We start from the raw sequence: 12901 nt of genomic DNA on the forward strand, positions 1-12901 counted from the left end.
GCATTAACCAGCTCTTCATCCTGGGCGACGCCATTGCTGTTTCACACAACTTTATTCAAACAGCTGCTACAAGAAAGCATGACCGAGGCGTTCCACAGGTTGAATATTTGCTCCTGACTTCACCAAATGTTTGTGTATTACTTCAGAGAACATTTTCAATCGATCATTGTATTCTTATTTATTTTTCTCAATTTTTTTTTGTCAGTTGCTTGAGGTTGCCGGTTGTTTGAATTCTGGATTCCAGGGATTTTACTTTTTTCTTAGGAATGGAAACTAAAACTATACACAATACTCCAGCTGTAGTCTACGAGAGCTCTGCATAATTATAGTTAGTCAAGTGGCAAATATATGGTTCCTTAGGAACGAAAATTAAATCACACACAATACTCCAGGTGTGATCTCACCAGGATTCTGCATAACTGTTGTTACTAGATGTCAAATTGAAGTAAAAACTTTCACTGTTGACAGCCTCTACCCCTAGTACAATCCCCGGCATTTACAGATGCTGGTGTTGCAATCAGGCAAGTTTAAAACGGGTAATTGCACCAGTAAAAGGTAGAACAGTCCTAACCCCGGGGATGGCTCCTTGCAAGTGCAAAAGTGTTCAGTGTCCCAGTTAGGAGCGGTCAAGTGTGAAAAGCCAAACCTACCCTGAGACACCAAATGGCCAATTTAGTGGATGCAAGTGTGAAAGGGGCTTGTGTGTACAATTGTAAATTTGGCTCGCATTACACATTGTTCATTGAACATATGGATGAAGTATATTACTACCTGATATTTGACAGAGCATTCACCACAATGCACCTGGCCCAACCAAGGTTGCAAGAAGGAAGCAAATTATTTCTCTTAAAAATAGTTAATGGAAATAGCCGTCTTTAACTTTACATTAACCATATAACAGTTTATGGCATTGAAGCAGGCCATCTCGGCCCTTCAAGTCCACGCCGGTTCACTCAAACAACTCCACTAAATCCCCCTGCCTATTCTCTGCCCATAATCCTCCAACCCCCTCCTATCCATGCATATATTCAGCCTCCTCTTAAATGAAAGAATAGACTCTGCCTCAACTATTTCCTCCGGAAGATTATTCCACTCAGCCACCACTCTCTGAGTGAAGAAGCATCCTCTAATGTTTCTCTGAAAATTTTGCCCCCTTATCCTCAACTTGTGTCCTCTTGTTTCAACCTCCCGTGCTCTCAGGGGGAAAAGTCTACTTGCATCTAATCTATCTATTCCCTTCATAATTTTAAACACCTCTATCAAATCCCCTCTCAACCGTCTACGTTCCAATGAATAAAGTCCTAACCTCTTCAATCTTTCTCTGTACTCTAGGTATTTTAAGCTATGCAACATCCTTGTAAACTTCTCTGCACCCTCTCCACCTTATCTATATCCTTCCTATAATTTGGAGACCAGAATGGAACACAATACTCCAAACCTGGCATCACCAACACCTTAAACAGTCGCAGCATCACTTCCCAGCTCCTATACTCTATGACATGCTATGATTTATGAAGGCCAACATACCAAATGCCCTCTTAACTACCCTGTCAACATGGGAATCCAACTTCAAGGAACACTGCACCATAACTCCAAGATCTCTTTGTTCTTGTGCATTCCCCAATGTCCACCCCTTTACTACATATATCCTATTTTGATTAATTTTTTTTCCGAAATGAAGCACCTCACACTTCTCTATATTAAATTCCATCTGCCATCTTTCAGCCCAACTCTCCAAACAAACCAAATCCCTCTGTAATCCCTGAAAACCTTCCTTGCTATCCCCCTATTTTCGTATTATCTGCTTATTTACTTACACAGTTAACCACCCCATCATCCAAATCATTAATATAAATTATGAAAACGGGGAACCTAGCACCGATCCTTGAAGCACGCCATTCGTCACAGGCTTCCATCCTGACCGACAGTTGTCCACCATGACCCTCTGCTGTCTCTCCTCCAGCCACCTCTGAACCCATCTTACTATTTCTCTATTAATCTCTAGTGACTGAACCTTCCTTACTAACCTTCCATGTGGAACCTTATCAAAAGCTTTGCTAAAATCCAGATAGACTACATCAACTGCCCTACCTTCATCCACCTTTCTTGTCACTTCTTCGAAAAACTCAACAAGGTTCATCAAACATGACTTCCCCTTCACAAACCCATGCTGGATGGTCCTGATCAATCCCTGCCTATCCAGATATTTATACACACCATCTCAAAGAATACCCTCATAACTTTCCCTACCACCGAAGTCAAACTTACAGGCCTATAATTACTTGGCCGACACCTCGTGCCTTTTTTAAACAACAGAACTACATTAACAACCCTCCAATCCCGCGGCACCACACCCTCCTCCAGTGATCATTGAAAAATCATTGACAGTGCCTCCGCTATTTGCTCCCTGACCTCCCTTAACGTCCTGAGGAAAATCCCATCAGGACCAGGAGACTTATCCACTTTTACTGGCCCTAGAAGCTCCAAAACCCTCTCTTTACTAATCCCAGCTGGCGGGATAATCTGGGTAGCCACAGACCTAAGCTAGCCTGACATCAGTGAAAGGGAAAACTACTGGAGAGGATTCTGAGAGATACAATCCATCAAAACTTGGAAGACAAGAGAAAAGCTGAGGAGAACCAGCATGGATTTGAGCATGGGACCTTGTGTTTCACAAACTATAATTTTTTTTGAAGGGGTGACAAAAGGGATATAAAAGGGCAAGACAGTTGATGTTATTTATATGATTTCAACAAAGCAATTGATAAGGTCCCATACAGTAGATTGGAGTGCAAGGTTAGTGCACACAGAATAGGCAACGAGCTACTCAATTGGATAGAAAATAGAATGTTACAGCACAGATAAACAGGCCATTCAACTCTTCTGGTCTGTGCCGACCAATAAAACTAGCTAGTCCCACTGACCTACTCTCATTCCATATCCCGACAGACCACTGCTATCCATGTATTTATCCAATTTATTTTTAAAACTCAAGATTGAATCTGCATTCAGTACATCAGATGGCAGCTCATTCCACACTCCTACCACTCTCTGAGTGAAAACCTTTCCCCTAATGTTCCCCTTATACCTCTTCCCTTTCAGCCTAAAGCTATGACCTCTCATATTTATCTCTCCCAATCTAAGTGGAAACATCCTACTCACATCTACTCTGTCTATACCCCTCATAATCTTAAAAACCTCTATCAAGTCTCCCCTCATTCTTCTTCGTTCCAAAGAGTATAGTCCTGACCGGTTTAATCTTTCCTGGTAACTCAACTCCTGAAGACCTGTCAATATCTTAGTAAATCTTCTTTGTACTCTTTCCATCTTATTGGTATCTTTCCTGCTATTGGCCGACCAGAACTGCACACAGTATTCTAAGTTTGGCTTCACCAATGATTTAAATAACTTCAACATAACATCCCAATTTCTATACTCATTACTTCAATTTATAAAGTCCAAGATGCCAAAAGCTTTCTTTACAACCCTGTCCATGTGACGCCAGATCATCTTGCACCTCCGCAATCCTCAATGGCCTACCATTTAATGAGTACATCCTACCCCGATTCGCTCTTTCAAAGTGCAATACCTCACACTTATCTGCATTAAATTCCATTATCCATTTACTGGCCCAATTTACCAACTGATCCAGATCTCTCTGCAAGCTTTGAAAATCTTCCTCACAGTCCACTTCACTTCCTATTTTTGAGTCATCAGCAAACTTGCTGAACCAATTCGCCATGTTATAATCTAGGACATTTATATAGATAACAAACAATAATGGTCCCAACACAGATCCCTGAGGTACAACACTCAACAAAGACCTCCAGTCTGAGAAGGAACCATCCACTGCTACTCTCTCTTTTCTTCCACCAACCCATTTTCGAATCCAGTTTGCAATTTCTCTATGTATACCTAGTGTCCTATCCTTCTGAACCAACCACTCATGTGGAACCTTGTCAAAGGCCTTACTAAAGTCCATATGAACAACATCCACAGCCTTTCCTTCATCAATCTTCTTGGTAACTTCCTCAAAAAACTCTACAAGATGTGTTAATTTAAACACGGCCTACCACGCATAAATCCATGCTGACTGTCCTTAATCAGTTGATGATGGTCCAAATATCTATATATCCTATCTCTCAGAAATCCTTCAAATAATTTACCAGCCTATATTTGCTTGGTATACTGTTGGAGCCCTTCTTAAACAGCGGGACATCATGAGCTACTCTCCAATCCTCCAGCACCTCCTCCGTGACTAAGGACATTTTGAATATATCTGCCAGGGGCCCTGCAATTTCAGCACTTGTCTCCCTCAAGGTGTGGGGGAATATTATATCTGGTCCAGAGGATTTGTCCACCTTTATTCGTTGCAAGGCAGCAAGCATTTCCTTCTCCTTAAACTCTATATGTTCCATGACACTCCTTCTTCACTATGCAAGTTTCCTACGCAAATACCAATGCAAAAAAAAATTTTTCACGATCTCCCCATTTCGTGAGGGTCCACACACAGATGATTACTCTGATGTTCTAGGGGTTCAATTTTGTCCCTTACTCTCCTTTTACTTATAATATACTTGTAGAAACTCTGGATTTTCTTTCACATTATCTGCCAAAGCACCTTCATGTCTTCTTTTTGCCCTCCTAATTTCCTTCTTAAGCATTCCCTTACATTTTCTATACTCTAAGTAGCTCATTTGCTCCTCGTTGCTTATACCATATGTATAGCCCCATCCTTTTCTAAACCAGATCTCCAATATCCCTTGAAAACCAAGGTTCACTATGTATGTTAACTTTGCGCTTATTCCTGGTAGGAACATGCAATCTCTGCCCTCAAGATTTCATCCTTGAAGGCCTTCCACCTGCTGGATGCATCCTTGCCAGAAAATAATTTATTCCAATCGGCTCTTTCAAGATCCATCCTCATTTCCTCAAAATTTGCCTTTCTCCAATTCAGAACCTCAACTCAAGGTCCAGACTTATCCTTCTCCATAATTAACTTGAATCTAATGATATTATGGTCACTGGACCCACAATGCTCACCTACACATACCTCTGCCACCTGATATGTCTGGTTCCCTAAAAGAAAATCAAGTATTGTTGGTACCTCTACATATTGATGTAGAAGTCTTTCCTGTATGCTTCAACACATCCAATCCTTTACTGTACGAGAGTCCCAGTCTATGTACAGAAAGTTTAAATCTCCTACTATCACAGCTTTCTGCTTCTTACACCAGTCTGTGATCTCCTTACAGATTTTTTTGCTCCAATTCTCTCAGACTATTGGGTGGTCTATAATGCAGCCATATTAGCATGCTCATGCCCTTCCTGTTCCTCAGTTCCACCCATATGGCCTCTGTAGACGAGTCCTCTGTGCTGTCCTGTACACGCACGGCTGTGATATTTTCCCTGACTAGTACTCGCTTCATTGTACGAGTCAGAGAGTGACTGTAGAGATCAGTTTTTCAGACTAAAGAACCATGAACACATGTTTTGAATATATATATAAATTATTTGGATAAGGATATTGTGGCAAGGTAAACAGATTTGCTGATGACATTAAAATATGTGCTCTTTCTCTTTGGCTTGGCTTTGCGGATGAAGATTTATGGAGGGGTAATGTCCACGTCAGCTGCAGGCTCGTTTGTGGCTGACAAGTCCGATGCGGGACAGGCAGATACGGTTGCAGCGGTTACAAGGGGAAATTGGTTGGTTGGGGTTGGGTGTTGGGTTTTTCCTCCTTTGTCTTTTGTCAGTGAGGTGGGCTCCGCTGTCTTCTTCAAAGGAGGCTGCTGCCCGCCGAACTGTGAGGCGCCAAGATGCACGGTTTGAGGTGATATCAGCCCACTGGCGGTGGTCAATGTGGCAGGCACCAAGAGATTTCTTTAGGCAGTCCTTGTACCTCTTTGGTGCACCTCTGTCTCGGTGGCCAGTGGAGAGCTCGCCATATAACACGATCTTGGGAAGGCGATGGTCCTCCATTCTGGAGACGTGACCTACCCAGCGCAGTTGGATCTTCAGCAGCGTGGACTCGATGCTGTCAACCTCTGCTATCTCGAGTACTTCGATGTTGGAGATGAAGTTGCTCCAATGAATGTTGAGGATGGACTGGAGACAACGCTGGTGGAAGTGTTCTAGGAGCCGTAGGTGATGCCGGTAGAGGACCCATGATTCGGAGCCGAACAGGAGTGTGGGTATGACAACGGCTCTGTATACGCTAATCTTTGTGAGGTTTTTCAGTTGGTTGTTTTTCCAGACTCTTTTGTGTAGTCTTCCAAAGGCGCTATTTGCCTTGGCGAGTCTGTTGTCTATCTCGTTGTCGATCCTTGCATCCGATGCTACAGTGGACAATAAAGAAGATTACCTGGGTTTGCAACAGGATGTAGATCAGATGGAGAACTGAGTTAAGAAGTGGCAGATGCAGTTCAACTTGGAAAATTATGAGGTGCTGCATTTGTGTAAGTTGAACTAGGAAAGTACTTACTCTGTTGATGGCAGCACCCAAAAGAGTGTGATATACCAGAGGGATCAAGACATGTAGGTAAGTAACTCTTTAAAGATGGCAGCAAAGTTAGACAGAGCAGTGAAGAGAACGAATGAGACACTTGCCTTCACCAATTAGGACATTGAATACAAGTGCTACGATGTCATGATGAAGGTATTCAAGATGCTGGTGAAGCCACACCAAACATTGTGTACAGTTTTGGTCATGTAGCTAGAGGAAGGATTTTTTTTTTTTTTAAATTTGCTCATACAACATAGTATCAGGGCCTTTCGGCCGTGCCACCCAATTACACCAAATGACCTACAACCCCCAATACATTTTGAAGAGTGGGAGGAAACCAAACACCCCAGGGTAAACCCACAGAGACACAGGAAGAATGTACGAACTCCTTTCAGATAGCAAGGTGAATTGTGACAGTCTGTTTCCAACAGTAGGAGAATCTAAGAGGGCATAACTCTTCAGTGGGGGGCAGAGGAGAATACATTAGCTTGCTTTAATAAATATTTGGATAACTACTGTACATGGATGGGAGGAGACTGGAGGACTGGAGGGGTATGGGCCAAATGTAGGCAAGTGGAACTAAAGCTGGGCCTATTTCCATGCTGTAGGACTCTATGATTCTGAGTGAGGTTCAGGGAATGGAATGACTTACAGCTGCATTTCCAGTTGTGTTCTCTGTTGTGGCTAAAGAATAGTACTGCATTATTGAAGACCTGTGCCATGATGCCATCAGAAGCCTGTGCTATGACAACAAGATACTGGGAACATGTAGCTTGGTATTGATCGGTGAATATCAGGGGCCAATGATATTTTGCTGTGTTGGTTTAGGAAAGATGACATAGGCCAGCCTTGGGTGAGGTGCAGGGATGGGTTAAGTGAGGGGTGGTTCTTCAGGAGACCATGTACAGGAGCAAAGATGAGATCAAGACTAGGGATAGAGCAGGATCATGGGTGGACTGGTGATCATGAGGGAGCTGGTGGGGTCAATGATAAATTTTAATAACAGACTCACTTGCCTGTAGTGGCACTGAGAAAAACCACATTACTCCAGGAGTAACCATCCATGGTTGTTCACAGGACAATATGACCCATTCCTCTCAGTGCTCCAAAAATTGTTTTCCATGTCAATGATATAATGAGAACCAGAACAAGCATGACTCATGCCCAGAAAAGCTTGGTTAAATTCTGAAAGGACACAAGGCAACAAGGATTTATTTTCCTCGGCAATGTGCTATTAGAAAAGAGTGTAATGTGATTGAATATCTGGACAATATTATCCTTTATTAGGATGTTCCAACACCCTTCTCCAAAACCATACCTTTATAGGTCCTATATACAACAGAGATTCACCTGACGGTGAACTGCTGTATTATTATCAATTGTCATGTGTTTTCAACAACTTTTTTTTATTGAACTGATGTCATCAGTTACAGGAAAAAGTTCCTAAATTGCGGTCTGTGCCCCCTGGGAGCACACAAGATTTCTCTAGTGGGCTGAGGGAAGTTACATGGAGGTGTGTTTTCAAGGATTTTCTCGGTGTTTTTTTTCTAGTGTGTGAAACAATCTTGGATATAGGTCAGAAAGGTATTTATGATTTAGCATGTCCGAGGTTAAAATTTTAAAATTACATGGACAGTGGTAAGGGTTTCCAAAAAACCGATCCCTTGTCATGCATGAACACACTGCAACATTTCAAAGAATGTTATCTCATAAACATGATAGATGGTTGAAATTCCCAAAGCTCAGCCGAGTTGCATTGAAACAAATTCGAAAGTTTGCAAACCAAAGAAACAGAGGGGGGGGGGAGGGGATCTAGAGCCTAGAAGAGGTGTCGCTCAGTGCAGTCATCGGTAAAACTATCGCGGATTTGGAATGTTGGCAACACAAATGTTAAAGGTTTAGCAAAACGAATCCTTGTTTCTTGGCAATATGTAACAAATAGCATGTTCATTGATTTCTTCAACATACTCATCCTGTTCCAGGTCCTGGTTTGTAAGCACGTTCGTGCCTTCGGGGGCGTAGTCCCAAATCTCCTCCTTCACGGCTAGGTAGTAAGTTCGGGTGCGAGAATGCGCCATCTGGGAAAGACTGAGGCAAAGAAGTAAACAGACGGAACCCATTGTGCTGCCCGCACCCAACTCTGCGCATTTCTGAAGCTCTTCTCTTCGCCTCGCGTCAGTGAGTCATGTGGCTGGCTGGAAATAGAGAGGCATTGAGTGCCACTTGGAAGGGTCAGCCAATCCTTGTCTCTCTGGAGGTGTGGGATGTGCCAAACTCTTTCAATGTTGCAACAGACTTCAATTTGTTGAAAGAGGTGATGTGATTCATTTTCTTGCCTACATACTGCAAAAAAAAATTAAACACACGGGGTATAGATGTAGTTTTGGTGATTAATCTTCACATTTTCCCTTTCATAATGCATTAAATTTGAAAATGTGCATACATAGAATAGATACGTCCATCATTCAAAGAGAGAGTGCAGCACACGCCTTTATCTGCATTTACAGTGACGGTGATGGTGAGCCTTTCATTTTTGGGATTAAAGAACTGTCCTGGTCCAACAGGTTCTCACTATGGCCAAGTATTATTTCCTCAGAAGCCTGATAAAATTCTCTTGTGCCCAATGTCTCTTCCCAATTTGTACAGATGCCCCAGGAAAAGAGTTTTATCCTGATGTATTGCAGTTTGGCACAAGAAACTGCAGACAAAACTCAGTTCAAGCTACCACCAGACCTCCATCAACTCGATCTGCATTTCCGGCTCCCCCCACCCCCTCCCCACCAAATGTGCAAGAAACATGAGTTTGAAAACCCATTCCATGTGCAAATTGGATTGCCCATTAGTAAGAGATAGTATTGCACTGTTTAACACTACTTTTCAGTCCTCTTCTGTCTTGTGTTGCACCCTACACTTTTATTTTATTGTAATACTTTATTTTTATTCTTACACTACCTGTTGTAGAGGTTGACTTACCATCTCTGTGAAGGTACACAATCATCATCTTCAGTCTGGGTAAATTGTCATGTAAAGAATTAAGATAGTCTTAACAAATATTAAAAGGGGAATTCTTGCATTTGCCTCCTTCAATCCATTTCTCTGTGGGTTGCAACACAGCATTAATGTAGATAAGCAGCAGCTTGTGCCCAATAAACCTGAATATTTCTCAGTTCTGATGAAGAAGATATATTAGCGGCAGGATCGTAGTATCTACAAAAAGATGTGCTAATTAATTTAATGTGCCGACCAAATTTCTAAAATATAGATTGTAAAGGTCAATTTATGAAACTCTCGAGTTGGAGGAACACAAATTAAAACAATTTGATGTTCGAAGGCAGCTTAGGAAGAGTTAGCAGATTGAAATAAAGTAAGACTTCTCCTCCAATACTACTCAAACATGCCAATATTTCCTGCAGTTCCAGGCTGAGATCATTTGTTCTGTGCTGACATCAGCCAACATTCTTCATGACTCCATACTCTACAACAAGTGAACTGGCAGGATTAAACATAAATTAAATTGTCTGCCCAGAATGCAACATCAAACTTTTTGTCATCAGTCATTTCCCAATACCTACCCACAGTGGAGCTCTACATTTGAATTTGGACATCTTGCCACTGCAATAGAAGGGCTGGAAAGTTCTCTTACCATGAGCCAAGAGCAATGGAACACCTTTTGCTTGAACATCAGCTCTCATATGACAGCAGTTATTTCATTATTTTTCAAGCCTAGGCTTTGCTGGCAATTTTCATGGCCCACAATTATTTACCTTGAGAAGCGATGATGACATCATCATTCTTCTTCTGTAGCAGCACTATACCCACAGCTTCATCACTGGTAACCACAGCAAAAGAAAATGGTTTCTCTCAGTCAGGTGGCTTAAGCACAGGTTGGTGGCATAAAATGGCCTTCAATTTTACAAATACATCTTGGCAACATTTCAACCAGACATATTTTTCTCCCTTCTCAAGCAGTTTTGTTTGAGAGTGTGTAATATCTGCAAAGATTTTACAGAACTTATGATAGTAGCCAATAATTCCCAGGAACCTTCAAAGAATTTTCTTACTAATTGGAACAGGGAACTCAGAGATAGTCAAAACCTTTGCCTCAACTGGTACCAACTGCCCCTGTCCTATGACATAACCAGATAAGTAACAGTCACATGACCAAACTCACTTTTACTTAAATTAACTGTGAGTTTGCTTTTGAAAATCGATTAAACAATTCTTCTAACTCAAGGACAAGCTCTTCCCATGTGTCACTACTTATAACCTGTATGCTTCAACCTCTAAATTACAGAATTAATCATTCTTTGAAATGACCCTGGAGCATTCTTCATTCCAAAGGGCATGACATTATACTCATACAGCCCAGAAGATGTTACGAATGCAGAAATCTCTTTATCCCTATCTGTTAAAGGAACACACCAATAATCTTTCAACAAGTCAATTTTGGTAAGAAATTTTGCCTTCCCTCCCACTCCCCACCCTTGTCTATACAATTATCTACTCAAGGAATAGGATAAGCATCTGTATTTGTCAGAGTGCAAAACCTAACAGTTCCATCTGGCTTAAGCTTTGAAACACAAGGTGAACTCCAATTTGAAGTAGATTTTCTAATGATACCATTCTTCTACATGTAGTCAATTTCCTGACATACTAGTCTGCACTTTTCCATATTCATCCAATAGGGATGTTGTTTAATAGGTCCAGCATCACCTACATCAGCATCTTCATAAGCTATGGAAATTCTCTGAGGTACATCTGGAAATAATTTCTCAAATTTTAAAAGTAATTGTCTCATTTTTTTTTCCTTTCTGAAATCTGGAGATGAGCCAACTTTGTTTCCAGGTCCTCCAAAACCGTAGAATTTTCCAACTTCAGGCTTATCAATTTTTGTGTCCCATGACCTTCTCTGAAAGTTGTTTTATTTGTCAATAACCATCACCTCTGGTGAAAGTTTATTCTCATTGTGAGGCACCTGCTCAAGACATGGCTTAATCATATTTACATAACAAACCTGAGTTTCTCATCTGTGTTTAGGTGTTTCAATAAAATAAGTGACCTCATTGATTTTAGACTTAACTTCATAGGGTCCTGAAAATCTAGCCCTAAGAGGATTTTAAAGTGTAGGAAATACAACCAACACCTTGTCACCAGGTTTAAAATTTCTCATCTTTGCCTTGTGATCATACCAAACTTTCATCTTCTGTTGAGTGGCCTTTAAATTCTCCTTTGCCATTTCACAAGCCTTAAGCAACCGATCTTTAAATTTAAAGGCATAATCCAACAAATTTAAATGCAGATCATTATTAGTTCACTGGTCCTCTAATAGCATTAAAGAACCTCTCAACTCGTGTCCAAAAACCAACTCGACTAAAACCAAGTGATTCTTGGACGGACTCTCTCACTGCAAATAAAAGCAAATGAACCCCTTCATCCCAATTCTTTTCATTCTCAAAACAATAAGTTCTCATCATGTTTTTCAGGGTCAAACAGAACCTCCTTCAAGCCCTCTGACTCTCTGGATGCTATGCAGAAGATACAATCTGCTTAACTCTCAATTCATAGATCACATTTGGAATAAGCCTAACAGAAAATCATGCTCTTGATCTGAATGAATTTCTCTAGGCAGGCCAACCAAGGTGAAAATCTTTAACAAAGCCTTCACAATTGCCTTTGTTTTAATGCTTCTCAGAGGAATGGCCTCTGGAAACCTTGTGGCTGCACACATAATTGTTAATAAATACTGATTCCCATCTTTGGTTTTGGGCAATAGGCAAACACAGTCCTTTTCTTTTAGCTTCGATGGGGTTCAACAATTCCTTTCACAAGTAACTTTTCCTTTGCCATGATGGGATTCAACAAGACCCCTTTGGCCACGATGGGATAAAACAAGACCCCTTTGGCCACGATGGGATTCAACAAGTCCCCTTTGGCCACAATGGAATTCAACAAGTCCCCTTTAGCCACGTGGCATCCAAAGCTCGTTGAGCTTTCCCTTTAATTTTTTTGTGGCCAATTTAAATTCACAGCCACTTTCTCAAAATGCTGAAAATATGTATCTATCTCAGCTTCCTCAAATGGAGGCATTAACCTAACTTCTACTGGCCATAAAACCCTCACCATGACTAAGAATTTGATCTTTTCTCCTGTCATTTTCTATTTTAATCTTTTCCAGCTCATGTAGCCTAATGTTCTTCTCTGCATCTAGTTCTAATATCCTCAGTTCCATTTCCAATCTCTATTGTCTCTCGGCTGCCTCCAGTTCTAATCTCTTTCATTCCAACTGTATTTGCTCAGAAGGTTTACTCTTGGGAAACTGTTCTAACACTTCTTGGAACTTTCCTGTTTCTATGTAGTATTTTCCAATTTTCCTCCAAACCTCCACCTTTTTCATTT

The 12901-nt window shown here is 41.2% G+C and overlaps 2 protein-coding genes across 10 annotated transcripts in view; one reads left to right on the forward strand and one right to left on the reverse strand.

Moving 5' to 3' along the window:
* Nucleotides 1-8710, reverse strand: part of LOC138739214 (ferroxidase HEPHL1-like) — a 96088-nt gene extending 87378 nt beyond the window's left edge. For all 3 annotated transcript variants that reach the window (XM_069890817.1, XM_069890818.1, XM_069890819.1), the window contains exon 1: nt 8474-8710. In XM_069890817.1, the coding sequence (XP_069746918.1) occupies nt 8474-8625 (152 nt within the window). In that variant the 5' untranslated portion in view covers nt 8626-8710. The remainder of the gene's footprint in view (nt 1-8473) is intronic.
* LOC138739215 (high affinity choline transporter 1-like) overlaps nt 1-12901 on the forward strand; it is a 128249-nt gene that overhangs the window by 61704 nt on the left and 53644 nt on the right. The window contains exon 2 of one of the 7 annotated variants that reach the window (XM_069890821.1): nt 8488-8819. The exons of 5 other annotated variants lie outside the window; for them this stretch is intronic. The gene's annotated coding sequence lies outside the window, so the exon portion shown is untranslated. Of the gene's footprint in view, nt 1-8487; nt 8820-10817; nt 10955-12901 lie in introns of those variants that run through there. One more of the 7 variants, XM_069890822.1, reaches the window with a different exon arrangement.

The sequence above is a fragment of the Narcine bancroftii genome, chromosome 7 (assembly GCF_036971445.1).
Source record: "Narcine bancroftii isolate sNarBan1 chromosome 7, sNarBan1.hap1, whole genome shotgun sequence".
NCBI lineage: Eukaryota > Metazoa > Chordata > Chondrichthyes > Torpediniformes > Narcinidae > Narcine > Narcine bancroftii.